The sequence below is a fragment of the Rhea americana genome, unplaced genomic scaffold, assembly GCF_003343005.1.
Source record: "Rhea americana isolate MKP2758 unplaced genomic scaffold, rheAme1 scaffold_248, whole genome shotgun sequence".
NCBI classification, from domain to species: Eukaryota; Metazoa; Chordata; class Aves; order Rheiformes; family Rheidae; genus Rhea; species Rhea americana.
This window is the reverse complement of record NW_028186366.1, coordinates 712,624-740,168: the sequence shown is the minus strand read 5'-3', so window position 1 is coordinate 740,168 and position 27,545 is coordinate 712,624. Positions and strand designations below refer to the sequence as shown.

Genomic DNA, 27,545 nt, shown 5'->3' with positions numbered 1-27,545 from the left:
TTTCGTTCTGTTGAGTTCCGTGTAGCGGTAGTGGCAGAAGGCTGAAGCTGCACTGAAATTACAGCAGCTCATTCCCAGAGTGCTCATCAGAGAAAGTCAAGACAGGAGGCATCAGGTGACAATCAAAAACTTGGTCATGGGAAAATCAGGTGAGCAAGTACTTTGGTGCAGTTGGCTGTATGTTCTCACAATGCCATTACCTAGTTTTGTGCTCTGAAAGCATTACTAAAATGTTAGTGGCTTTGCTCAGAGAAAGCTGCTTTCATTTGTGCATGGTATAATCTGGGAGGAGCTTTCTTTATGACACAGTGAAATGCAATCGTTAGGTTAAAAATCCTAAACCTCTGTAATGTAGAGGTAGCTGTATTTTATATATGCTTTACATTTTGTAGCTGATAAAAGCTTTGCTGTATGAATTAACTGTACAGCATTCAGAGAAAGAAAAATTACAAGCACTGCAGCTTTAAAACTACATTATCACTAGCTGTTTGGCCAAACTTACCTACATTGTAGATGGCAACAAAAGGCTTCTTCGAAGCATAGAGATTAACATTTTTATTCCCTTCCTTCTTGGAAGGACTTAGATTTAACATCTGGTTACAGTTTAACTGAGTACAGTCTGTAACTTTGGTGAGTTCATGGGTTTCTCCAGAGCTATGAGAGTTATTGTAAAGGCAGTGGATTCCCTCATCTCTGCTGGATGGATTGCAACCTGGCTCCTTCCTCAGCTGCCATTCTTTGTCTGTGTGTGGAGGTCTGGCATGCTTCAAATGTGATAAATGGAGGAAAATCCCTCTGAAGTTGCTTATAAGTCAGAAGCCTGAAGAAGGGAGCTCATGCCCTCTGGCCCTGTTTGTCTCAGGCCTGTTAGAGTTATGATCTCTTTCTGAGTCTGATGGGGTCTGGATGAGATTCTTGACTGTCAAACAAAAGGACAGTAGTTTGAAAATCTGTGCTCATCTACTGTGGCTGTGCTGGAACTGGATAGCTACTTTTTGTTCATGTGGTTGGGACTTTATATGCATGGCAAATCACAGCCTGCTGGCATAGTGTATCTGACCTGTACATAAGCAGTATGTGTGGGACATGTTCAGTTGAATCAAGTACTTGTTTCCACTTAAAAAAAAAAAAGTGAGTCTCTTCCAGTGAAACTTGATGAAAGTCTTTGTTAGGTAACTCTTTAATGGGCCTCAGATTGGACATGTGTGTGTGTGGGGAGGGGAGTGTTTTTTTTAAAAAAAAAAAAAATAAAAGCATCCTAAACAGGTTCTGAACCTTTCTGAAAATGTCATTATTAAAGGACTTACTCCTGGAACAGTATGTAGCACTTGTACAACACCCAAACCAGGCTAAGCACCATATAGCCGCCACTGTGTTTATAGCCCTCTGCCCTGGCAGCTGCAGATTTTTTCAAATGGATTAGCCTTCAGTACATAACTTTACAATAAAAATTTAAATAGCAGTAGTCACTCAGAAGTGTCAAGTTCATTATTTCCTTGCTGATAGCATAAAAAGTACAAATATCAGATAAATCTAGCAGCTGTATGTTGCATTAGCAGTGTTAATTGGATAAAAGCAGTGGAAAGGTTATATTGTGCCCCTCTCAATCCCAAACTGAATAAAATTTCCTCTTGTATTAGTGTATGTGCAGTCTCAGTTTGCATATTTCTCATACAGCCATAAGGCAATGACTGTTTCACTAAACTGTTATTCCCCCTCTCACATTCATAACTGAACATCAGCTGTTTGTTCCAAAATTAAAAGCAACAGTGCTAGAAATTTCTTTTGCCAGGGCTTGGGTAGTTTTTGCTTATTTGAGTTGCTATACAAATAGAGCTTGAGATCGAAGTGCATGTTAAAATTTTTCTGTTGCATGTGTCATGCTTTTCAAATCAATAGTAAACTGGGTACAGGTAATTGTCTCTGACTGTTATGTGCTGGTTGAGGGGTTTTTTGGATGAATCATAAAACTGAAATCCTGTCTTGATGATTGTTTTTTTGACTAAATTCCATCTGCCCTTTCCATTGCATTAAAGCCTTTGAATTCCTCTCCTAGATCATTCAGTGTTTGTTTTAAAAGTGGCTGCTCTCACCCATTCAACAAGCACAGCTTCCTTTATGTGTTGGGTAAAATTGCTCATATTTCTGCTGCAGTACTCTAAAGGACACAAAATGGGAGCCGGAGGATTTCTCTATACTAGGCTGTATGGAAATGTACCAATCTGGGACCTGTCTGATGTCTGAGGATTTCTCTATACTAGGCTGTATGGAAATGTACCAATCTGGGACCTGTCTGATGTCTTAGTATCCTCCATACAGAGCGCTCACCCTCGCCTTCTCTCTGGGATCAGAAAAAAAGGAAAATTATCTGAAGGTGTGAATCTAAGGGCACCCTAATTCACCTCAACTACGGTCCACTCGCACTTTTAAAATAATGCAGATAAGTAACTTTGTATCTTCAGTCAATCTGTCTTAGGGTATAATTAGTATCCCCATGCAAACAAATCTGTTGTTCTGGATCTCCGAGGCCTTTGAACGCATTTGGATAAAAGCTCCCTAATAATGTGTTGTTATTAGATGTTGGATTATATTTGAAGCGATGTTCTTTGCCGCTGTTACAGCTAGAGACTCTGCATTGGTTTTGCTTCATTTAATAAAATAGGAGGTTTCCAGAAATTCATACCTCCGACTCAGCTTTCTTGCTTGGAAGCTACAGGCTGTTAAAACCAACCTCATACTGAAACTGCCACCTTAGGTTTAGAAAAACGACTTCTGTGGGGACAACTCCTGCAAATACTTAAGCAGAGCATAGAGATCTCCCCCTCCCCCGGGCTTCCTACCAGTCTTGTCTTTTGGGGAGGCGTTTGGTCTCCTGGAGTCCAAGGTTGGACTAGCAGCTGGTGCAGGCTCCCCACCCAGCAGATCCCAGGCTGAAGGAGCCACTAAGCATTTTCTGACAGGAAATGAGCAGATGATGAGCTTGCCCTGTGGTGTTGCTGGTCGCTAGGATGGGCACTGTGGCAGGGCCTGGCTCCCCTCAGCTGTGCGGTGCCCAGGGGGCCCCACCATGCAGAGCCATCCCAGCGTGGAGGTGGAGGTGGAGGGGACTGCCGCGAGGCCAGCTGTTAACGATTTGCCGGGCTCTGCTCCTGCATGCCAGTGGATGGCTAGGATCTGGTGCTGCTGCTGCTGCTGCTGCTGCTGCAGCCTCAGAGGAGGCTGGGAAGGTGGCAGAAAAAGGCTACAGAAAGTCTAATTTCCTTCTGCCCCTCCCCCAGCTCCTCATGCTGGGGGAAGGGACCTTTCCCTCTCTAAAAACCAAGTGAGGCAATGGCCAGGGAGTCGCTCTGACTTCTGACTAGTGGTATGCTTGATATGTATGCTAAACAGATACATATGCTACAGAGTATCGTGGAGCACACTATCAGAGAGAGGCAAGAAAGGGCTCAGTAAATATTGAGTATCTTCTTTGTGTTTGATTTTCTTTTTTTTTCCTGTCTGCGTGGGTGGGGCTCTAGAGAAATAGCTGGGAGTTACCCTTCATATTGCCAGCTGAGTCAATACAAAAATAAATAAAGGCCMAAAAAAGGCTTTTTATGAAAAAAGAAGAGACAGGAGCCAAACTCAGTGCAATTTTCCTTGTTTTTTAACGAGCCTTAGAAGAATGTGCTGKTTTTTAACTTTAAAGATCCATCTTGGAGCATAGTAAAAAGGACTGGAGTATTTTCTGTACTGAACTCCATCTTCTGTGGATGCAAAATGAGAACCTGTGCTCTTGAATCTCACTCTGAGGCAGCTGTAGCAGTTCTTAACAAAAGCACAAATTTACCAGAGACAAGATCTGTTCGTTTTCTGAAAATGTGTTACACTCCGGGTGCCAAAATGACAATGCACTTTGTGATGACTGTTTTTACTGAGCCTGCAGGGAGAAAGGAAATGAATAACCAGTAGCAACAGAACATTCATGTGTGGTAACATTAGGACATTTGCAGAACTTACCATTAATGCCACTTACTGTCTACTTCTGTTGTAAAGAACTGAATTGGAGATATAGCACGAAAGCTGACTTTCAAAAATCAGCTGAATCAGTTCAGTTAAACCCCATACTTTTCCAGTTTTTGTGTGTAGAAGTTGCTAAATACATGGTTCAAGGATTATAAATACAGAAAATCTGCTAGGAGGGCATCAGAGTTTGGCATATTCTGGGCCTAGTTTTTACTTATCTGCTGTATAATCACAGGCTGGGCAGGGGAGAAGAGGGGAATGCAGGTAAGGGCCTCTTGCACAGCCRCCATTCTTTGCAATAGTGGTGACTCCCCAGTGGTGTTAGACTGGTAGTGTTAACTCCTAATGCTCAAGGATGGTGAGCCAAACATCACAGGGCTCACAAAAAATAAGATCAAATGTAGTAGTCTGTAGTTCTCAAGATAGTTCTCTCTGAATCTTTCTTTTTTTTTTAAAAAAAAATCTAATTAAGCATGAAAAAAATTTTGTTACAGAAATTCAGTGAAAACATTCAACCCAGGGCCATAGCTTTCTTTTAGTACAACTGATAGTTTCTGTCTTGTTTGGGTTTGAATTTACTGTAATTATTGCTCTATGTACAGGGAAAAAAATGGGAAAGTGAGTTTCTTGGCCGTAATTGCTAAGTTGTTTGTTGCATGTTTCCACAGACCAGAAGGACATTTCAGATAGCTGTTTTGATAAAGGCCCCTCTGCTCTGCAAAAGATTAGCTGGAGCATATCTACATTATGTTTTTACAGGCTGATGTAAGCAAGTTTTGTCCAGTCTTCGAAGGTCTGAACAGGAATTATATCTGAATTGGGCTGTGTGGCCCTACTGAGGAGGATGAGGTAAGGCCAAGTACGTGACTAATAATTCTGGTTCAGACTTGGCTCTTATGCAAGTGTGTGTGAGCCTTTAAGAGATGGTAGAAATATCCTGGGTGTTTTGAAGGAAGGCAGTATAAGCCTATCTAAGGCTACCACAAATATTATTTAATGTTGACTGAACTGAACTTAGCAAAGTGAATCTCGGGTTTGCATAGAAATCATGTGGCCTTTATGTATAATTGCTACAGAGATGTATGATCTTCCTTGGCTGATGTTTTAAGGAACAGTAAGTAACTGTGTCCTTCTGAAGCCTTGCCATGCCATCATTGCAGTGGCAGCTTCTAATTTAGATTGTGAGGGCTATCTCTGCCCAGCACTAAGCTGGGCATTGTGTCCAGCTGAAATGCATTGTGTCTCTTGGTGGAGTCTCTGTACCCTATCCTAAGTACAAATATAGAGATTAAGATATCCATATCGTAGTAGTACCCAGAGATACTTATTTTCCTAGGGAAAGCTGTCGTGATAGCTTGTGATAGGTGGATGTTAAGAAATTATTGAATAYGTGTTTAGTTTATATCCTATGTTTTTGTCATTTTAAAGTTAACTCTGTGGACCATTGGCAGGTATTGGATTCTTAATAAATGATCCACAACAAGTGATTTGGGAAACACTGTTACAAGGTGTAATCTGGTTTTGAATTTTCGTTTAGGAAGATGTATTACAGACCTCTTAATTTTTTTAGTTCTACTGCATGAGTCCTTGTGTCCATGAGRGTTATGTTCCCCTGAACAGCCCCCATGGCAGGTCACATGAGAGCATACCCCATCAAAGGATGGGGATCTCCATGACATAATGCTGAAGGTGTGGCATTGGCTTTCTGGAGAGATGTAAATGCTCTTGTTTGGTGTGGCAGTCCTGGGTGTAGGCCTTGTATATACTGCAGTCACTTTCCTCCTTGACTCCCAAGCACTGGGCTAGCGCATAAGCAAAAGGAGCTGCAGAAGCAACAAGAAATTTAAAAGATTTTTGGGGTGTAGGTGGAGTCTTATCTTCCTTGAGGGAATTGTATGTCTATTTGGTATTTTAAATAAGAATTTTGCTTTCAAGCTCTTGGGTCATGAGAACTAAGATTTAGTTTGAGCAGAGGGGAGGGAATGAAATGATGTAGTTGAGAGTAAGTGTGAGTAACCAAAGCTTCCTCTGACTCCCTGCCTGGACTGAACTGCTGGATGGGTGAGTTTATGTACCTTTTATCAGTAATCAGAAAAGATAGGTGATGCAAAGGCTGTATTTCCATACCTCGGGGAGGTGGATAAATAAGCATACTTTGAGCATGCCCTACTAGCTTGGATGTGCTTAGCACAAAAGCAAGGTATGAGAGTATTGGAACTAATTAGATTAAAGTTAGTTCAGATTTGGCTGCCCTGAAACGTATATGGTAGAGATAGAAGATGGCAGAGCATATCTCAGAAGTGTGATGTTCTTTACTTTACCAAGATTTGGATTGGCACAAGTCAGCTACAGTGCTATGTAAAGTAAAATAGGCACTGGGTACCAACAAGGTTCTCTCTATTGSTGGTCACTGTATTCACATCTCTGAGAGTGCTAGAATATGTATTATCCAAAATGTAAATAAGTCACCACTAAAAATTACTCAAGTCAACACATCCAAATGTGTTTGATATCTTACAAAGGGCTAGAGTTCCTCGTTGTGGAGGAGCGTAGCATCATGCTGCATCTACATGTCATTGCAGTAGTTGGAAGTAGGGAGGTCTGGTTTTGATGATACTCATTTGTGAATACAATTGCACCTTATTTTTTTGTAAATTAGTGTAATTAGAAACTTTCACAGATCTGACATTGGGAAGAGAAGAGAAGAAAAGGAAACGTTTGCTTAGTGTTCTCCTCCTGCAGTATGGTCAACTCTGACATATGCATGTCTCATGGGGCTTCCTGTTTGGAAGCATGTGCCCTAGGAATTTTATGCCATAACAGTTTGRTTTAAGAGTCTAAGGTCCTACTAATAAGAGGGTCTCCTTAGMCTTTCTAATAAGTCAGCTGCTAACCCTTTTAACAGTCTGCCAGAGTTTTCCAGTCCTTTCTTTAGCTAAGGCATTCAGTGTTGCATTACAACATTATTCCTTGAATGAGACTATCCCTGCATGTGTAGCTTGATTATAGTATTTATCTGTCTTCTATGGTAGAGTATCAGTAAAAATTGTACTTTTTACTATCTATCATATGTAAAGCTGCACTGGCTTCTCTAGATATAGGGCTGTAACTGACTACTCACTATGCATAGTGACCACTCTGTGGAAGAAAACTTGTAGACAGGTTCATTGATCTGATTGTTTGGAGAGGAAGGGGGTTATAAGCATAGGACTTTTTTTATTTTTTTCCCTCTTTCCCTTTCAAAGGAAAGTGAACTTGGTTTTGTCAGTTCCCAAGACAGTGCTAATTAGCCTTATGTTTTTTCTTTCTATGCTTATATCACAAAAGACTCCACTTCCTCTCAGAGCAGTGCAGTTTCCAGTTCAACAGGTGTTCCTTTTTAATCAGGGAGCCTATTGCCTATAGCTGATAAAAGGCCTTAAGTGAGGAAGTAATAAACACTACTTATTATAACAAGAATAAGATTTGCAATCAAATAGAGACATGCCTAATGTCACTGAAATGTTATTACACCAGCAGTTTTGTATTCTTAGAGAGTATGCCTCAGATTGGGTATGATGGAGAACTGTGTATTATGCCATTTGGCACAGATAATGTGAAGTTAAGTAAGCTGCCAGTTTGGTGGAGAGGTTTTCTCTCCACAGTTGAATGAGTGGGATTTTGTCCAACAGGTTCAATTAACTTGAACCTCTTACTATTACACTGAAGCTCATTCCAGTAACAAGCAAGTGTATAAGAAAAGGTAAGGCAAAAATGAATGATGAAGGACATCAAAGAATCCCCTCTGTGTGGAAAGCACTCTTGAGCTGAAAGAAAGACTATTCTGAGCAGCCTGATAAACTCAAGAAAGTTGAAGGAAACTACTTCCATTCAAAGTTGTGTCTAATTATAGCCCGCAGTTCCTTTCATGCCTTTAAGCACTACTTTCTCTGCTGACTCGAAAAAGGATCATAGGATAATTCAGTCGTTTACCAATAAGTACAATATGTCCCATAAATGCCCATTGTATGGATGGAGATGTTGCCTCTTCACTGAATTCTTGGGTCAACATTGTAGAAGACAACAAAGAAACCCCAAGCAGGATATAATTTCTGAATATAGCATCATTTTCTCTTTTTTCTCTTCCAAGATATAAATGTGCTTTTGTTTCTTCTGYATGTTTCCCAGAAACTAGGCATTTTTTTTAAAGAGTGCAGTGGGGTTTAGCATGGATGGAAGTCAGTTTTTATGGGTTTAAGTAATGAATGAATTAGACTGTCAAGTCCATGCTCCCGAATGACATATTTAATAATAGCAWTAAGGGCCAGTCTTTGAAGACATTACTATCTAATGAGGAGCAAGAAGATCCAATCAAATATGTGGAATAAGAAACATGGAATGTTCAATCCTTGGGGCATTGCAGAAGCCACGTAGTGTAAGACCATCCTGGAGTTTTTGTGATTTTTTTTTTTTTTTTTCAATCAAAGTGTAAAGTCTAAAATGCAATAGAGGCATAACTCATTATTTAGCCTGTCTCTAATCAATTAAATGTCCATCACTTCTTCACTGACGGAACATTATTGTCAGAGAGTGAAAGATTCTGCTATCCTATTTTGTAAGGCATTATAGTTCAAATGAGGACAAAGATAATAAGTAATTTTAATAAATATTAATTAAAGTAAAAATCTTTTAGAAGGACTTTGTATAGATGAGAATGTGGTCATTAGAAGCTGAGATGACTTTTAYTGAAGAATTTTGCTTGTTTCCAATCTGTTAATATACTTTGAGAAGTTTGTCAAAATAGAGGCATCTTCAGTTATCTAGGAGGTAATAGAGGACTTGCTGATATGATTATTTTGCAGTTTCCTAAACCCTTATTGAATTTTATCACAAAGAAAGTTCTGCTGGCGATATGAAAAATTGTATTTGCTGCAGTCTCCTTCCACACTTCCTTACTGTCTGATAACAGAAATGTAGAGCAATTCTGCACAGTCAAGTGAGACTGAAGGTATTTCAGTATTAGAGCTGTACTCTGTGTTTAAATAGTTACGTTTTCATGCACTTTCTGTCTGTTTTGCATTTGTGGCCACTCCGTGTATTCTGACACTTGGGTTTTTCTGCTCAGATAARTAATGTTCTTCCTTGTGTTAAGGGCAGAAATAAGTGTGGAAATCGTATGAGGCATTCTGTATAAGATGTGTTTCATCACCAAAGTTGTTGGCATCAACTTTTTGCATTTACATCTTTCCAAAGTAGTGGGTCCTATGTTTAAGTTACTGCTTCAGAAACATGGCTGTAGCCAATTATGTGGGTACACCGTTGAGTATTTGTTTTGGAGCAAAATTGAAAGGTGGGATCATTATCTCTATTTTCCTTCGCACGTAGGGTGAAAATTTGAGGTCTGTGTCATGATTCAAAAGTGAATTGAGAGAGATATCATGGAAAACTTCTCTGTAGAATTCTGCATTAGGTCCGTTTTTGTTGACTGCATTGTATGTTAATTATCTGTTGAAGACTAAGCAGAAAAACTTAGTGTGTATGGAAAGTACAAAATTGCCTGTGAAGATTAATCCATAAGCCATAGGACAGAGGCTGCTGAGAAGACAATAATGATACTTCTAGAAATCGGTACTGTGTTCCTTTTTGAATCATTGGAGTAGATACTTAGCCACAAAAAAAGTGTGATATTTTTGCTAGTCTAGAGTATACCTGGAATAATTTTGTGGCTCCCAAGTGGTGAATTAAGGGCTACCTACAGCATTTCTGCTGTTTAGGTCTTGAATGGAGAGGTCTCCTGTTTTTTGTGGAGTATTTCACTGTTACCCCTTTCTCCACACGCCATCTTGCAGTTCTACAAGACTAGTGTTGTAGGACGAGCTGATGGCTGCAAAGGTGATGGAAAGCAGCTAGTATTATGGAAGGCATGTTCAGTTAATTCAGTTCAGCCAAGCTGAGAGAAGAAAAGAGCTGAAGATGGGGCTGAGATGTGCTGAGAACCAGCACATGAGAGAGAGGAGGTTAACGCATGAGCCTGAGTCATGATAGATAAATGTTTCTGTAGCAACCACCTTTGAGGGAAGGGAAGAGAAAGATGGAGGACCTGAAGGCACAGCAAAGCTGTGTCTACCATGGCTTAAAGAAGCTGGCAGTTATGTCCATAACTTTTTGGTCTTTGTAAGTCGAAATCTTCATACAGAACTGGATTTCTAGATATTTCCATTAATAGATGAACTGACAATTGACAAAATCTGCATTTCAGTAGACTTTAAGTTTTTTTTTCTAGAGTTTGATTTTTAATTATTGTAATCGGAAACAAATCATTTAAATAAAACTTTCACCCTTCCAGGTTAGATTGTTTATCCACTATTTAATGCTGAGCAGATGAGACACTAAACCTAGGTGATGTCAAACACAACCTTTAAGGTGATCTTGTGCAGAAAAATGCAGCTTGAAGCATGTGATGCAGTTTTTAAGGTCTTGTATTTCAACTTCTTTGATTTGCCTGCTGTCTTAAAATTTCCCTGCTGTGGACATGAACCCCAGCACAACGAAGTTAAGCCCTGTGGTTGTAGGCTTGCTTTTCTCAGTAACCTGTGACAGAAGCCTTGCAAGTAGACAGTGTTCCCCTGTGAGGCAGCAGATGAGAGGTTTAAGACTTCTGGCCTAGTGGAATCTGTGGGCAAGCAGCAATCATAGTAAGAATGATGGCACAGACTTGTTAGCAAAAGGATTTATCAATTTTTAAGAACCAAAGTGGAGGTACCTATTCTATCTTATATGCAATCTGTGTGCCCATTATGACTCATTAAAACTGAAGGGGAAGATGGGATGTGGGAAGGAAAACGTAGGAATAGAGAGGTGATTGGCAGATCTCTTATCACTGAAGGGAATTCCTGCTGCTTAATTTCTAGACACCTTATTCATACCGAAGAATCTAGCCTGGAAGCATGTTGATGGAGAAGATGTTAGATCTATGTCTGCAYTAACACTTTCACCCAAAAAAGATCAGTCCAACTTCAGACTGCATSCAAAAGTTATAAAGTATTGTGTGAAACAGTAATGGCTTTCTATGTGTATTTGGATATTGAACTTGCTCTAGGCACCATATTATCTGAAAGCTATTGGGAAACTAGAGAGAACTCTGAAAATGGCTCGAAGTGTAACTGTGGGTTGRGTAAATACTTCGGAAAATGTTACGAGAACAGTATATGTGAATTGACAGCTACATTGGAGGAAAACRCGTCGTTAAAAACAACAGAATAGTATATGCCCTATGAGTTACTGATTACGGTTGTTAGAATCAGGAGTATTGAAATGAATTTGGGAAAAGTAAGGTTAATAACGGGAAAAATTGTCTAGACAGATCTCAGGTCTATCAGGGCTGTGAAAGTATTTTACAAGCAAAGTGATGGGAATCCTGCTGATGAGGATATTCAAAAACAGAGCTAATAAATCATTATTAAATGCAGGAATCTGACCACTGTAAATGCAGAGCTGATATTTGAATATATCTTGGCCTGTTCAGAAGCTTCAGCAGTACAGAGAAAGTGAAATCTATCTTTGTATTTTAAAGATGTATCCATACCTCCCCTCTCTTGCAACATCCTGCTTCAGATTACAAATTTCTCTTAAAGCTGAAAACTCCACAGGCAGCTTTAGGAAAGATTTTTTTCTGTGAAGTTTGGGGAAGTTCTGTGAAAGTGTGAAGGGAGGAGACATGAAATTGCTGTTGAAATGAATTACTTCTGATTTGTCACTGTGACTTGCTACTTGTCTTCTGCCTTGGGCTACTGAAATTCCCAGGTTTGCCAAAGTACAAACATGAGCTCTTTTAAAGCTTTTGCAATAAATTCAGAATTCATATATTTACCAAATACATCCTAGTGCAGAAAAAAAATCTTCCATAGCAATTATTTCCTTTGTTGCCACTTGCTGCTTGTGACAGTTACTTGTCTTGAAAGGAGGTGTATTTTGAGCTCTCTAAGAAATTGTACTATATAACTAATAAGAATGGTGCAGGTTTCAAAGTATTTGCATACCTCTACATGTTTTAATATTTCCATTTTCTTTAGATGATATCTTGATGAATGCAGAAAATTCTTGTATAAAAGGAAAATAACTAGCCTTTCTAATGCATCTTCTCAAAGAACCTAATTCTAATTTATTTTGAGACTTTTTTGCAATGGTCATGCAGTGCAAAGAAATCTTAAAATGAAAATCAGTCATATTTAACCGTAAAGTCCCTTGCTGTTGATGAAGAGAATAAGGTTTACATTTTTCTTCAGCCTTTAATGGATCTATACTATCCCACTTGAAGTGTCGTTTAGAGTTCTTGGATGGAAGGCATCTAATGGTTCAATGGTTCATTCCATTCTACTCATGAAGGTAACAAAAGGGCTATGCTTCTTTCTTCCACTAAACAGTCCAACATGCACTAGCTTCACAGTCTTAAGGGCAGGCTTTTTCTGTTTTAACTGATGTCTTTATTTGACAGACCTTTCCTTTTGTTTGTGTGTGTGTGTTTGTTTGTTTTAATGTGATTTCAGCTTCCAAACAGTTTGCTGAAGAGGTCTTGAAAGCACACAATGACTACCGGAAGAAACATGGAGTCCCCCCATTAAAACTCTGCAAGAAGTTAAACAGAGGAGCGCAACAGTGAGTTCAGTCCTTTCTTTTCTCTAATGAGATTTCTATCGCTTTTGTGGTCTAACTGTACATACTGTAGAAATACTTGTCTTTTGACATGCTAATACTCAATGAAGAGTTACTGGGTGGAAGGCGAGAGGCTTTATTCTCTTTCCCTCTTCACCCAACTCTTCTCTTCTATCATATAACACTGGCTGTTCATGTGTAAACTTCCRTCATCACAGCTATGTAGATCTTCTTTCACCCTCTTCCAGATGTGGGCTGTACTTGTCTACATTGATGTGCTTCCTCCTTTGCAGAGGACAGTTTCATAAAATATGCTTCACCACTACCTGTATCAGATGGTGTATTGCCACCTGCAGGAAAACATCTTCTGCAGCAGAAGTAGTGGAGAAAGCAGCTTTTTCTCTATGAAAAGAATGTGAAAGGAAGTGAGGTCTTCCATTCTTGGTGAAAGGAAGTGATGACTGATGTAAGATCAATAGAAGCAAGGGGAAGTAACTTCAGGAAATCAGGTTGTCTATCTCCCTACCCCAAATGCAAAATCAATATACTTCTGTCCCTCCTGATAGATTACATAAAAGTCGTTCCTCTTTTTTCAGTGCTGAAGACTGCATAACTTCCTGTCAGTTTAATCTATTGTGGAGATATCCTTTGTTGGTTCTTATTGCTGTCTGATTTAAGCTTTCTTTACTGAAATTTGAGCCAATTACTGCTTGCCCTCTTTGCAGTGGCCGACAGAGATTAATTCCTTTCCCTTTACAGCAACATTTTCAAAGGCAGATTTGAATATCTATTATGATCTTCCATTGTTCAGGTTGAGGAAGAGGTTGTCACAATATAAAGCAAATGTGATGAAGAAAATGTTCATTAAACTATTCAGAAATCAAATGCCTTCCCTTTACGTTATAACTAAATAGCGCCCAGTCTGATTCCTGTAGATACATTAACTTATTTCTATTAGGGTTTCTACCATAACCACACAGAGCTCTCTCAGCCAGTGAGGCTACATTGATTCCAGAACTTGATTTACTGTCTCAGCATGGTGCTGCTCTCTGCTACATGAATGCATCTGCTCCCTCACTCCTTGATCAGAAATCAATACCACGTATTGTGCTGTTCAACACACTGTGTACATGGCATGTAGACTTGCCCTTTGGTAGCAAGCAGACTCTTTTTCTGTTTTCTTTTTTCCCCACATTCGTTTGAGACACTATGATAACTGGATACAGTATTCTGAGAGATGGAATGCCAGTGACTCATCTGCATGCCTTTGTAATCTTCTGGGGTGTTCTTTCCTATTCTTCAAGGGTTTGTTTTGTTTCTATTTTTCTTTTACTTGCTACCTCACAATGAGGAAGAGATTTTATTGACTTGTGAATCTCACTTGTTGTGTCTTCAAAGTGGTTACAGTTGATTTAAACAAAGCAGTTTGTACGTAGTTCAGCTATCCTGTCAAATGTGCATTGCTCCGCATTTATCTCTAAATATGCTATTACCCTTGCTGGGTATTTTTAGGTCCTTCTGGAATTCCTCACAGTCTTCTCTGGTCTCAGCTGAATCTCCCCACTGTGAGGCATGACAGTGGGAAACCTGTATTTAGTTGCTGTCAATAACTTAACTACTAAGACACTTGTTCAGAGACTGGTGCAACTGGCTGATAGCAAGAACCAGAAATGGTTTGATCTGAATAGAAGACATCAAATATAAGAAATCACATATTTCGAGACAGATTTTTCATCATTTAAATTCAAGAAAGAGTTTCACCTTTTTATTTACATATATCTGATATCTTTAATGCAAGTGTTCTTCTCTGCCCTGTCACTTAACAAGCAGGGTAGCAGTTGTTTTCTGTAACCTCTGGTACTTTGCTGTTCTTCTCTATCTATGTTGAAAATGGTCTGTTTTCCACTGTTTTTTGTCTCAGGAATTGAGACAGGTTAGATGAACTGACTACTGGATTCCTGCTTTAGGATGAGGTGAGTCACTTTGCATAGGTATCTGTTTATCTCCATTAACTGTGAAGGTGACAATCTTGCATTCAGATATCAAGCTTTCAGATGCTTGAGCTAGAGGAAATTAATCACATCCTTTGTCTCAAATCCTTTGCAGCTTTGTCCACATACTATATTTACTTTGTTCCAGTCTTGCCTCTTGCTTGGAATCTCTGAAGAGAACTGCAACAATGTAAGGCATGAGGGAACATTGAGAGATCATCTAGTTCAGGATCTAGCAGACTAACAGCTGACTGGGTTTCATTATTTCTATACAAAACAATTTTGCTGCAAGGTTAGCCAAGCGCTCTCCCTTTTTTAGTGAGGGGAGAGGAACAGGACAAAAGGCAATTAGAACCTAACAACTGAAGGACTGACTCAGGCCAAAATGTCCAGCCAGGCCAATATCTTGTCTAGGGCAGAYGCCAGGAGAGAAAGGAAGAGGTAATGTTTCATTACTTCAGTACTTTCATGTTTAGGGAAGACCAAACCAAATGTACTAGTCCTTCCTCTGTTATTGTCCCGTAGAAATTGCAGCTTACAGATTTCTTAAGCATCAGGTTGTATCATCTTCTTCATTTGTCCTTAATAACCCTTCATGATTTTTTTCCTCCATAAATTTGTCCTTTTCTTTTTTTTCCCCCCAAAGTTRTGTGTGTTTTGGTCTCTGCGTCATCCTGTGGCAATGAGTTCCAATAAGTGCTAACTCTGTGAAAAAAGTACATTGTCTTATTTGATTTTAAATCTACTATGTGATGATTTTGTGTGTTGCCTCCTATTGTAGCAGTAAATGGTCATTCCACTTTCACTGTCTCTGTGCTAAAGCCTTTCCAATATTGAATAAAGAGAATAATTGCATTTTACATTGGACATTCTTGTTAATCCTATTGTGCAATGTATTTTTTTTCTTACTACATACTTGCACATTACCTTCTGTAAAAACAGTGCTGTATAGCCTTTTGTCAGTATATACAATGGTTGCCTCAGATTTTCCATGTGGTCCTCTTTTCTTTAATACTACTGCCCTTCTTTCCAGTACCTGGCACATTCTTCCTGTTTTATGTTTGTTTTATTTTTTTTTCATTTTTAAATGTCATTTTTTTTTTACATTTGCTTTCAGTGAATCCCCACTTCAGTCTACTTATCAGAAACATTTAAGTTTATGCCTCACAGTGCTTGCAGCAAGTCTCTGTTTATCATCTAAAAATGATTTAAGTGTACCTTTTATTCTGCTGGATATTTTGCTGAAGAGGTCSCAGGACAGACTACTGCAAATACGTACAGGAAATATCCTTCTAGTTTGACAGTGAATCATTGACCCAACCTGTTTGAGAGGATTTGGGTTCTGCTCTTCCACCCAGTTTACGAATCCTTCATCTGCATTCTAATTTCTAAGTCATATTGTCTCTTGTGCAGGTGACTCCCCTGCAGTGCCCTAGAAACATCAGGAGCTGGCACTTGAAGCAATTCCTGCCTGTGCTTCCATTTTTATTTACCTGAAGCAGTTGCAGCTAAGATAGCCTGTGGATTTCTCAGATGTGGACAGAAAATGTTGAAGGGAGATCTGTGTCTGTTGTTTCCTCCAGGCCCTATGCAGGACAGAGAAAATGACTGGCCCTCTGGGTATTCTCTTTTCCCGACTACTACATCTATGTAGGCTCAAAGCATCCTTGGCCTCAGGGATTTGGAACTGAGTTACTTAGCTTAAATCCTCCTCTTTTAACATGATTTCCTAGGTTGCATTCCTTCTTCCTCCTCTCAGCTTGTTTCTGGCTGTGGCCRGTGACATAATGTGTGTATTCCTTTGCTAGGTATGCAGAAGAACTGGCTACCACGAGGGTCCTCAAACACAGCTCTGACTCTGCTAATGGAAAATGTGGAGAAAATCTAGCATGGGCATCCTATGATCAACCAGGTAAACTTTATTCTTTTGCTGTCTCTTAGATATTAGGTAAATTGTGTGTTCCATGTACTTTGGACTCAGAGCATGAACACTAACTGGATGTCTTGGCTGGCTGCAAAGTCACCAAGGGAAAATCCTACTTAACCAATCTGATAGCCTTCTCTGATGGAATGACTGGCTGGGTGGATGAGGGGAGAGCAGTGGACGTTGTGTACCTTGACTTCAGCAAGACTTTTGACACTGTCTCCTATAACATCCTCCTAGGCAAGCTCAGGAAGTGTGGGCTAGATGAGTGGACAGTGCGTTGGATTGAGAAATAGCTGAAAGGCTCAGTGGTGCAGAGTCTAGTTGGAGGCCTATAGCTAGTGGTGCCCCCAGGGTCAGTACTTGGTCCCATCCTGTTCAACTTATTCATCAATGACCTGGACAAAGGGACAGAGTGCCACCTCAGCAGGTTTGCTGATGATACCAAGCTGAGAGGAGTAGCTGATACACCTGAGGGCTGTGCTGCTATTCTGAGAGATCTGGTCAGGCTGGAGAGTTGGGCGGAGAGGAACCTCATGAAGGGTCCTGCACCTAGGGAAGAGTAAACCCATGCACCACTACAGTTTGGGAGTTAACCTGCTGGAAAGCAGCTCTGCAGAGAAGGACCTGGAAGTTCTGATGGACAACAAGTTGACCATGAGCCAGCAATGTGCCCTTGTGTCCAGGAAGGCCAATGGTATCCTGTGGCGCATTAGGAAGAGTGTTGCCAGTGGGTCGAGGGAGGTGATCCTGCCCCTCTGCTCAGCCCTGGTGAGGCCACATCTCAAGTACTGCATCCAGTTCTGGGCTCCCTAGTACAAGAGGGACATGATCTACTGGAGAGACCATTGCAGGGCTACGAAGATTAATAGAGGACTGGAGCATCTCTCTTAGGAGGATAGACTGCAAGAGCTGRGCCTCTTTAGCCTGGGGAAGAGAACACTGAGGGGGGATGTTATCAATGTCTATAAATACCTTAAGGGTGGGTGTTAAGAGGGTGTCGCCCTCTGACTGGAGGGTGTTCCATTACTGGAACAGGCTGCCCAGAGAGGTTGTGGAATCTCCTTCTCTGTAGATATTTAAAACCTACCTGGATGCAATCTTGTCTAACATGCTGTAGGTGACCCAACTTGAGCAGGGGGGTTGGACTAGATGATCCCTTGACCTCAACCATTCTGTTATTCCCCTGGAACTTTCAGCACAGTCTAGGGGAGGTAAAAGCCCCTTTCTGTAGACTATAAATCCTATTTTAAGGCTCTGGAAATTCAGGAACTGAATTTAGACCCAGGGATACTGCTATGATCCTTTGCTCTCCCTAAAGTGTACCTGTTTATATTTAAAACAAAAAAAAAAAAAGTGGAAAATACAGTAGGATTAAGATCCGGTACTATTTGGCATTTTGCCCTTTGCAAGAACCTTAAACAGGACTTCAGAGTGACGTTGGGGAACACAGATGTATGGCAAAGTTTGCGTAGTGTGTATGACTCACTGACTGAGCTTAATCCTTCCTTCTTTGTTAGTGCTAATGGTTCATGTTTCCCCCCCAGAGTTAGAGCCACAGAGTTCTCATTTAGAAAGCCAGAAATAAAATAAACAGATCCTTCCATAAGTTATATAATGACTGTCCTCTTCTGGATCACGTTTGTTCTCTTCTGCATGCAGTTTTTCTACATAACTTGCCAATTTTGAGCAGTTTTATTGCTATTTTTTTTATCTACAAGACTGAATGCCTTGCTGAGAAATTTAGCTGCATCCTCCTCTGTTCTGTAAAATTCTCACTTTATCTCTTGACTACAACATTTTCTATATAGCAGGATCATTCAAAGTACCAGAATGAGAAAATTGCTTCTGCAAAGGAACTTGTTCTCCTATCTGGGCTTAGTCTTTGCCTTTGTGTAGCTAGTTCATTCTTCCTCTCTTTTCTTCATATAGTTGGTTCCAGATAGTTAATTTGTACCRTGCTCAATGAGGCTGAAACTTGCATTAGGCATCTATTCAAGGGCTTAACAAAGGGAGCCAGTCTCTTCCAGTTTCCTTCCCCTATAAAGCAAAACTCAGTAAACCTCCAGCATACTATGTATTCTCTCTAAATGATGATGCTTGATGCTATTGTTTGACTCTGAGTTCTTTAAGAATGCCAGCAGATGCATTCCTTGTTTCCGGAAAAAAAAAAAAAAAAAAAAAAAAAGCTTTAAACTACAAGAGCCTTCTTCTGTGACCCTTCTCCAGGCCCAAGAATCCCTTTAAATTGTATTCAAGATTTTGGAGTTATACAGCCTAAAGCTGTGACTGGGAATGTGTTTATCTATATAATCCAAGGAATAGGAGACAAGTGTTTCCTCCCTCTAGTCTTGTAGAAATTGCTCTGTGGCAGACTTGTCTTTGTGTTTGAGTAAGTGAATAAGTTGCCACTAATGTAAGAGACTGCAGTCTGCCTTGGCAGCTGTAGTGTATCAGATTTCTTAGGATGCCTCATGTAATTTTTCATGTGTTGGAAGACTGAAGGAGAGTACTGGATGACTAAATTCTGTCCAGGGCTAATGGTGTTGCAGTGAAAGAATGTGCCGTGTTGCCTATGAAAACACTGCAGTTTATGAATCTCTGAGATTAAAAGGGGAATTCACTGTATGTTCTCCCCTAAATGTCACAGTGATGGGAGRAACCTGGGCCTGGACCTGGACTAGGAGGCAGGGTGGCACAGATGCTTTCTGCTCCAGTCCTGAAGGAGTACGCTCTCACAGAAGTGCTCCCTAGCCTATCTTGCCACATTTGTGGCTCCTCAATACTAGGCTCATACAATGCTGCTAAAAAGGAGCTGGATGAGGAGTGCTAGAAACTGAAGATTACTTCCTAAACATGTTAGCATGCCTCCTATTTCGGTAGATATTTTAAATTTCTCTCAGAAATAAAGTTACATCTCCTGGTTTTTATCTTGTGTTAGTAGTTATTTGCCAGTTCTCACTGAGGCTAGTGGAAGTGAGGTGCTGTGATAAGAGAGAGTAGAAAAATGTTCGAGGAAAAATTTGAGGTTTGAGGTACCTAGGTTTTAAGTAGACCATCATGCTGCTGCCCATCCTTACACAGAAACATGTCCTACGTGCAGTGATTTTTCATTGGAATGTTTTTAGTAACTCTACTCAGTGGTGTATCTTGAGGATTAAAGTATTTTGTAACACAAGGAAAAACAGCAAGGCTGGGCCCAGAGAGTTAAGAACTTATGCAAATATAGAAATAAACACAGAGAAGTGATTGTATAAGGAATGACTGATGCAAACACCATTGCTATCTTTGCTATAAGATACCTGCCGTTGTTCTGAGAGGGTGGTGTCAGCAGAAAAATGCCTCCTAAGCCTGATGGAATAGGTCAAATATCATTAGGAAAAGGGCGGAGCCAAACTGTGTTTCCGTAGAGAAATGTTGAAACTATAAATGTGGTTTACAGCAATGAAAGCAGGAAGARTATTTTAAAAACAACCACCATTATACTGCTGGCTTCTGCCAGTAAAGCTACAGAAGATAAGCACCTGTACTGAGTATAGGAGAGATCTGCGTGCTCTTTGCTAACTTCCACTATTTCTGCTGTCATCTGCAATGATACATGGCAGTGAGATTTTATGTGTATTCTTTGGAGGGCTCTTTATTTTTATTTTTTTTTTAAGGGAGAGGCAGGGAGAATGTTTTGAATGGAACATTTAAATACAAGGTAAACTAGCACTAAATATAATTACGTCAGTAGTTTTATATTACGTTATAGTAGTTTTGAATAAAAATACTGTGGCCAGTTCTCAGAATGACCAAATTTGAAGATGCAAGTTTCTGTTAGAGTAGCTAGGCTCARTAGACTGCTTATCCCAGTGCTGTTCTGTATCAGTTCATTTTGTCTAGGCCATGGACAGCTCAGGAATCACTRGGCTTAAGACAGAGTTTTCCCACAGTCCTCTGTGTATCAGCTGTCAATTTAAACAGCTGTTTGGCTGATGCCCCAACACTGCATTGCTCCCCACCCCAGGGGAAAAAAACAGGAGAAAAGTATTTTAGAGGAAAGAGAGTGTATTTAATTGCTAGATACCTGCCCATCTTCTCACATAATAATACATTTCACACAGGAATCCCTTCATCTCTGCAAACCTGTGACATCTGACAGATACAGTTCATTTCCTTCCCTATCAGGCTGTTCCTATAATGTGGTTTCAGGGTAGAGTCTTTCAAAAGCTGCCTAGTCCTTTGGTGACTGTTTTGCTGAGAAAAAGTCAATCTTTAATTTCTTACAGTCTGTGATGTGATGACTCTGATTCAAGGAAGATGACAGCAGTGCCATGTAATGATACACTGATTCAGCATGTGAAAGTTAGAGAGCACAGCTATCACAGAATGATTGAAGTTGGAAGGGACCTCTGGAGATCATCTAGTCCAACCCCTCTGCTCAAGCAGGGTCACCTAGAGCAGGTTAGACAGGGTTGCATCCAGGCAGATTTTAAATATCTCCAGAGAAGGAGACTCCACAACCTCCCTGGGCAACCTGGTCCAGTGCTCCATCACCTCTCACAGTGAAGAAATCCCCCCTCACATTCAGGTGGAACTTACTGTGTTTCAGTTTGTGCCCGTTGCCTCTTGTCCCGTCGCTTGGCACCACTGAAAAGAGCCTGGCCCCATCCTTTTGAAACCTCCCTTAAGGTATTTGTAGACATTGATAAGATCCCCCCTCAGTCTTCTTTTCCCCAGGCTAAACAGGCCCAGCTCTCACAGTCTATTCCCTGTAAGAGATATACTCCAGTCCTCTAATAATCTTTGTAGCCCTACGCYGGACACTTTCAGCTTCTAGGCTTTCACAATCTGGTTACAATAAAGTTGCACACTTCCATCAACTAGGGATAGAAATTAACACATCATAGATTATGCTACAGTAAACAGAATGGGGTTGATGTTTTCTTGAACTATGCTTTTTATGCTATATCACACTGACATATTAATGGAGAGAATGGTAGTGCTGATAGTGGTGTGAATCAGAGCCTGCACCTGTAAAACTTTATTTACATATTTGGGCAGGGAGGGTAGGGAAAGAAGGAATCTAATGTTATTCCTGGAATATTTACTTTGGTAGTCAAGAGAAGTGTTGCTATCTTTTTGTGTGAAAAATATGAATTAGCTCTACTAGAGAGCACCAGCCTAAGAAGCAGTGTGATGCAGAAAAAACTTCAGTCCCTTCAGCTCACAAACCTGTGTCAGGGATGGCAATTCACTCAATATTTTGTGTTCAGTGACAGCTTTGACCTTTAGCTTACCAGGCCAGCAACACTATCACCATAGCAGATTGAAATCATAAACATTTGAAATTTAGAGAAGTAACAGCTGAGTGTCTGACTTCTAGAACAGTATAAGTTTAAGACTTCTTGTTGCAAAATAGCAAAAGATGAATCTTTGCTGCTTTGCAGCCAATAGTCCACCAGGACCCAGTGTTCTGCATGGCTGTATGTAGGCTTAGCAGCTTTGGCAGCTTGCTATGAAGTCAGCTGACCTTGTGTCTTCCAAGAGTGCTCAGTAGAAATTTCATTATTGAGATAGCTCAGAGGAAAAYATAGACATAAGTATTTCATAAAAAGCAGTAATGGAAAAAAATAATGTTTGCTTTTTTTGAGTGTATAACATCTGCAAGTTCTGTTCTGAGCTTCTGCCTTCTGTGTTTTCTGTTCTACCTGATTTAATGTAGATCATCATTCTCTTCCGTCAGGTTCCCCAACTGTTCAACAAAACAAGGATGGATTATTTCTTTGGCAAACATTGTCATCCACACAGATCTACAGCTATGTATTGCTGTATCACTGGTGATAGTCATAGCAATCCTTTTACAGCCAGGAGTTAGCGAAAGCCTTTGATAACGTGAGCTGGTGGTGCTGGATGCAAGGACTTCCATTTGGTAGCAACTCCTAGACACATGTAAATTTGAGATGTTTATCTCCAGTACCTCAAATTAGAGAGCCTCAAAGTGGAAATCAATAATAGATTAGGGGCTAAGTCAGAATATTTAGCAGTTGCTTTCTAAGTACCTTCATTCTTAGTGGCTCTTACTCCAGAAAATTGGAGGATGTTGAATATCTCATTTTCTTTATTTTGCTTAGAGCTGTAAGGAGATGTTTTCATACACTTGGATCCACAGGTGGGAGATATCTTGTAAGAAAAGYCCTTGTCCCCTTTTGCTCAGAGAACTCATTTGAGTCTTTCCAAATACGTCCCAAGGAGAAGCTGGTCACTAGACTTCTACACTTAGCTTTTACAAGAACATTCATCCAAGACAAGGGAGGTATACCTTCACTGCCTTCCAGACTGAGGTTCAAACCTGTTGTCATCAGCTTCTGTAAGGACTTTCCAAAGATGCCATTAACCTTCAGTTAGAGCTGAGTGTTGACCCAAGTAATGGAAGGGACAGTAAGTTGAATTAGGCAGAGCTTAGCCACTTTTGATTTGTTCAAAGTGTAGCCTTTTGTCAAGAGCACCAAAGAGATGGTTCCTTCCCAGCTCACTTTATATGCTACTTCATCACTACTGTGCAAAACCCCTGAAAATAATCAGAGTTGTGCAAAACTGGTCCAGAGACAGACAAAATGCAGTGTGTATAACTGAAGTTGTAGGAATGGAGAGAAYACCTGAACAACCACAACATATTTTTTTTCTCCTCCATACAAAAACATAAGCTYCATTTGCTCACCAAGAGAGCATTATAATTAAGTGTAAGTCTTGCCTGTGAACTGCAGGCTGTGCACACATCACTGTACGGTAGGAGATCACTAAGGAAGCCTTGATGCAGTAGTGCTAACAAATGAACAAGCACAAATCTGAGAGCTTTCCTGCTTTGCTTCTCTTCATTCTTACTTTGGTTAGTCTTGCTTTGTGCCTTGATTTCACTAAAGGGCAAAATGGCATTGAAAGTTTCAGAAGCTTGTGGGCAGAAAAAATGTAGACTCAATGTGCTAAATTGGTCATATTTTCTTATCTATTGATGATAGCATAGCCCTCTTCATCAACTATATCCTACCAGAAGAGCACCTTGCTGCAGAGATATTCCCTGAATGGGATGAACTCTACATGATTGTACAGCTCCTAAATGGATTGTCTGCACAGGTTTTGAGCCAGACCGTCACACAGTCCCTGATGCCCTTGCACTTCACTGAAGAATTTGATGGACAGTGTTTTTGTTGTTGGTGGTGTTTTTTTTTTAATTAAGATATTGAAAAGAGCTCCTGTAATTGATTATATGAAATGGTTAACAAAAAACCATTGGACTAATTAGTAGATTAATAGGTACTAATATATGAAAAAATAAATCTTTGGTTGGTAGTATGTATTACCACGTTGCCAATTTTTCAACAGATCTCTTTGGTAAAAAGACTGTTTCTCCATGTTCATAGAAATTTTCTTAAGTTGCACAGTTCTTGCCAGCTGTTAACAGAGGACCTTACTGGACGGGCTTCAAGTGAGGTATATTTTTCTGTGCTTATGTTACCTGTCATGATTCTACAGCAGATTTTTTTTGTGTGTGTTTCAGGAAAAGACGTAGCTGACAGATGGTACAGTGAAATAAAAAATTATAGTTTTCAAAACCCAGGATTTTCTTCTGGGACAGGTAAGTTCAGACAGAGCACTGTCTCATCAAAAGTGCACCTTTTATTATGAGAAATTGACTTGCCTACTTGTCTCAGGATTTTGCAAAAATCTTTTTTTTTTCTTAGAAGAAAGTTGGGGGGGGGGGTAGAAATAGAATTTTCCCAAAGTTTTATGTTAGAAACTGACAGAAGGGTAGCCAGCAACTGTAGTAAATGAGGAAGTAAGCAAGATTTTATATACATACATATATATATATATATATATATATATAAAAAATACTTTTTTCTTCAGTGCCAATGATTTGAAAAGGCAACTTATTTTTAAGACAACATAATTTGGAGAAGTTACAAAACTGTAATTGAGATCATAGAGGTGACTACTAAATATACACATCAGTATTCTTTACACTGATGTGTCTTCTACCAAGTACATCACTGAAATCATGGAGATTACTTCAGATGTAATTTGGAGCTCAGCCACAGCTCATCAACTACATACTGGCAATTTAATGTTGAATGAACCTAAGAACACGGTACCTTGAGCAGTGCTCAAGCAAGAGATGTTCCCAAGCTTGTTTCAAATGAAAAAAAAAATACTTATTTCTCTTGCAGTTTGTCTATGCATAGAGGGAGCAATTGATGGAGTAGCACAACTAGCAGGTGGCTGTTAGAGCTTGGCAGAAGAAGCCACAGAAACCAGTGTTGAGTAGCTGTGCATGCAGACATGATTGAGGAAGATCAGATGGTCAAAGCAAAAGAGTAATAGTCCCTGGCAGTACTGCAGTTTGTCAATCCTACTGCGGGGAGTAAAGACCGTGATGTTTACTTTGGAGAATTTTGTATCATATACTCATCAAATTGCTTCTTTCGTTAATTTCTTAGTAGATATTCTTACGTGGAAATACCACGTGGAATGGGAAATATTAGTGGGGAATCTTATCAGGCTTTTTCAAGACAAAATACTAGATCTGTAGGTTTTTTTTTTTTTCATGTTCTTAGCTTGTTGTGCTGTTAGAGAAAGAGGCGATTGGAGTTTTCTGTGCTTCTTTCTTCTTTTTCCTCCTCAAGAGTTAAAAGGCATTTTGTAGATTTAGTACCTAAAATGGACACATCTGTTTTTCCCTGATTCTTCAGGACACTTCACAGCAATGGTTTGGAAGAACACAAAAAAGATGGGAGTCGGAAAAGCATCTGCTAGTGATGGCTCCACATTTGTGGTGGCTAGATATGATCCAGCTGGAAATGTAGTAAACCCAGGTTACTATGAAGAAAACGTTCTTCCCCCAAGAAAATAACTTTTCTTTTTTAAAGGTTGTTTCATTGCTTAATGACAAATGAATCTGAATTAGGACTTGACAGTGTCTGAAGTACAGTACAATTCAATGAAATTTCCWATTTAATACTGTTGTTCCTTCTTGCCACAAGGGTAGCAGTTACTTGAGTCAGTCTGTAGTCTGTAGGTCCCCGTTGTTTCTGAGGGGGCTTCACTTTATATGAAAATGAAATATATGCAGAATTTGTGAAGGATAAGAGATTTTAAGTTTTTTTTAATTGTTTGCATGAACTCTGGATGAGCATGTGAGTCAACACACGTTGGATGTCTTTTATAAAAAAAGAAGGTTTATAGCTTTGCATAAACTGAAGATTTCAGCTTGTAATTATATACTCTAGATTTTTGAATATTTGTTAATAACTGTAACTTAGCTCTGTCTATACCTCTTGTTACTATGGGGTCTATTCTCTACAGATGGAACAAATGCCATCCTTGCAAAAGGTACATGTATGTAATGCAATGGAATTCAGACATATATGTTTTTATTAGAAGGATCTCACTGAACACTATTTAAAATATTGCTGGCAAAATTGTATCTATCAAGCAAGCATATGCTTAACCTGAAAGCTATCAACAATGTTTTATTCCTAGCATTATATTTTAAATATTAGCACCTAAAATGTACTTGAAATGAAGTATATTTCAAGTCCTAACCCCATCTTACAGTTTACAGTACCTACATTTTCTTATAATCAAATTGTTTACTTCCATTAAGGAAAACAATATATTCCCTTTCCCTTTAGATATTTACACTTGCTTTTTCTAATTTACTGAATGTTCTTAGTACCTTGCACATAAACCATCTAACAAAATCAGAGAGATACCAGTCAGCTCACAACTAGAGAGTTTAAGTTTTCTGTGTATTTGTCAGACAACAGTGAAACAATTCAGTTGCCCATATATAGGTACATAGTACCAGACACCCGTAAGACGTCAGCACATCTGTGTAGAGGTGACAGATATTACACAGGAGCTAAAAGAAACACATGCCTTTCCGGTGCAGCAGCTCTGGTCAAGACATAAGGCACAGGAATATCTCCTTATGTGCCCTGATTTTATGAAGGAATGTACATGGAGATATGTTTTCCAGAAGAAAAAAAATAATCTTTCCTAACTTACTAGTATTACCCCGCAGAAAAAAGTTTCTTTGGTGGAACATCTTGTGTTTTGTTTCCCATTAACCTGTTTCCTAGAGAATACCTTCAGCAGGTGTCATACTGTACAGACAATAATATTACCAAATGATCTTTTTTCACCTTTAGTAATGTCTCAGTGGGAGATATTCACATGGTTATAATTAAGAGAAATTTACTCTGTGTTGATATCTTAAAATAGTACTAAAAATATTTCCTGTTTTGGACAGATACCTCAAAACAATTCAGATTAATTTCCTTAAAAGCAAGCAAGCAACATTTCTGAAGACAAATTTTTCTCATACAAAATGTGAACTAGGCTATTTTGGCCAGGTTCAAATACTGTGCATCAAGCGGGGGATGTTTGTTTTGACTTCTGAGATTCTGTTTACCAAGATTTGGTTCACAAGGGTGCCACTGCGGATATATTTATTTTTGTTTATACAGTTGTAGTAAACTGCATTGTTATGGCTTAATATGTCACTCCAGTGCTGTATGTTACAATCCTTTTGCTCTAACCAAGAATTTAACACACATAGTGAACAGCAAGAGATTAAATATTTTTGAATATGAATTACTCATCTTTGTTATTATCTCAGTCTTTGAGTAATCTGGAAATTTTACTTCCAAGACATTGACATATGACATTATTACCTTTATAACACAAAGCAAAAAAAGTAGCAAATATTCTAATCCAGGAAAGAAAGTAGAAAGACTTTCTAATAAATATAAATCATACAGCAGATGAAAATGCTTATCATCTCTTTATACAAAGTTTGAGTTTATGCTTGAATCCAAAGCTGAATAAGCGTATCTTTCTATGTTGAACTCCCATTTCTGTTTTGTTTCATTTCTTCTGCACCCTCTCTAGGTTGACATGTTCTCAGTAAATACCCACTTTCTTCCCACTCATACAGGTTTTTACGTGTA

General features: G+C 39.4%; 1 protein-coding gene across 1 annotated transcript; it reads left to right on the top strand.

The window, feature by feature from the left end:
• Nucleotides 1-27,189, top strand: GLIPR2 (GLI pathogenesis related 2). The gene is made up of 5 exons (XM_085306811.1): nt 1-149; nt 12,531-12,639; nt 16,436-16,539; nt 24,092-24,169; nt 25,284-27,189. The coding sequence occupies exons 1-5, from the start codon at nt 137-139 to the stop codon at nt 25,442-25,444; spliced, it is 465 nt and encodes a 154-aa protein (XP_085162937.1). The 5' UTR covers nt 1-136; the 3' UTR covers nt 25,445-27,189.
• The last annotated feature ends 356 nt before the right edge of the window (nt 27,190-27,545 follow it).

What these genes read in the sequence shown, in the direction of transcription:
- GLIPR2 (XM_085306811.1), top strand. An exon ending in TTAAACAGAGGAGCGCAACA is followed by an intron (nt 12,640 to 16,435) that starts GTGAGTTCAGTC and finishes TTCCTTTGCTAG; the next exon opens with GTATGCAGAAGAACTGGCTA. An exon ending in GGCATCCTATGATCAACCAG is followed by an intron (nt 16,540 to 24,091) that starts GTAAACTTTATT and finishes TGTGTGTTTCAG; the next exon opens with GAAAAGACGTAGCTGACAGA.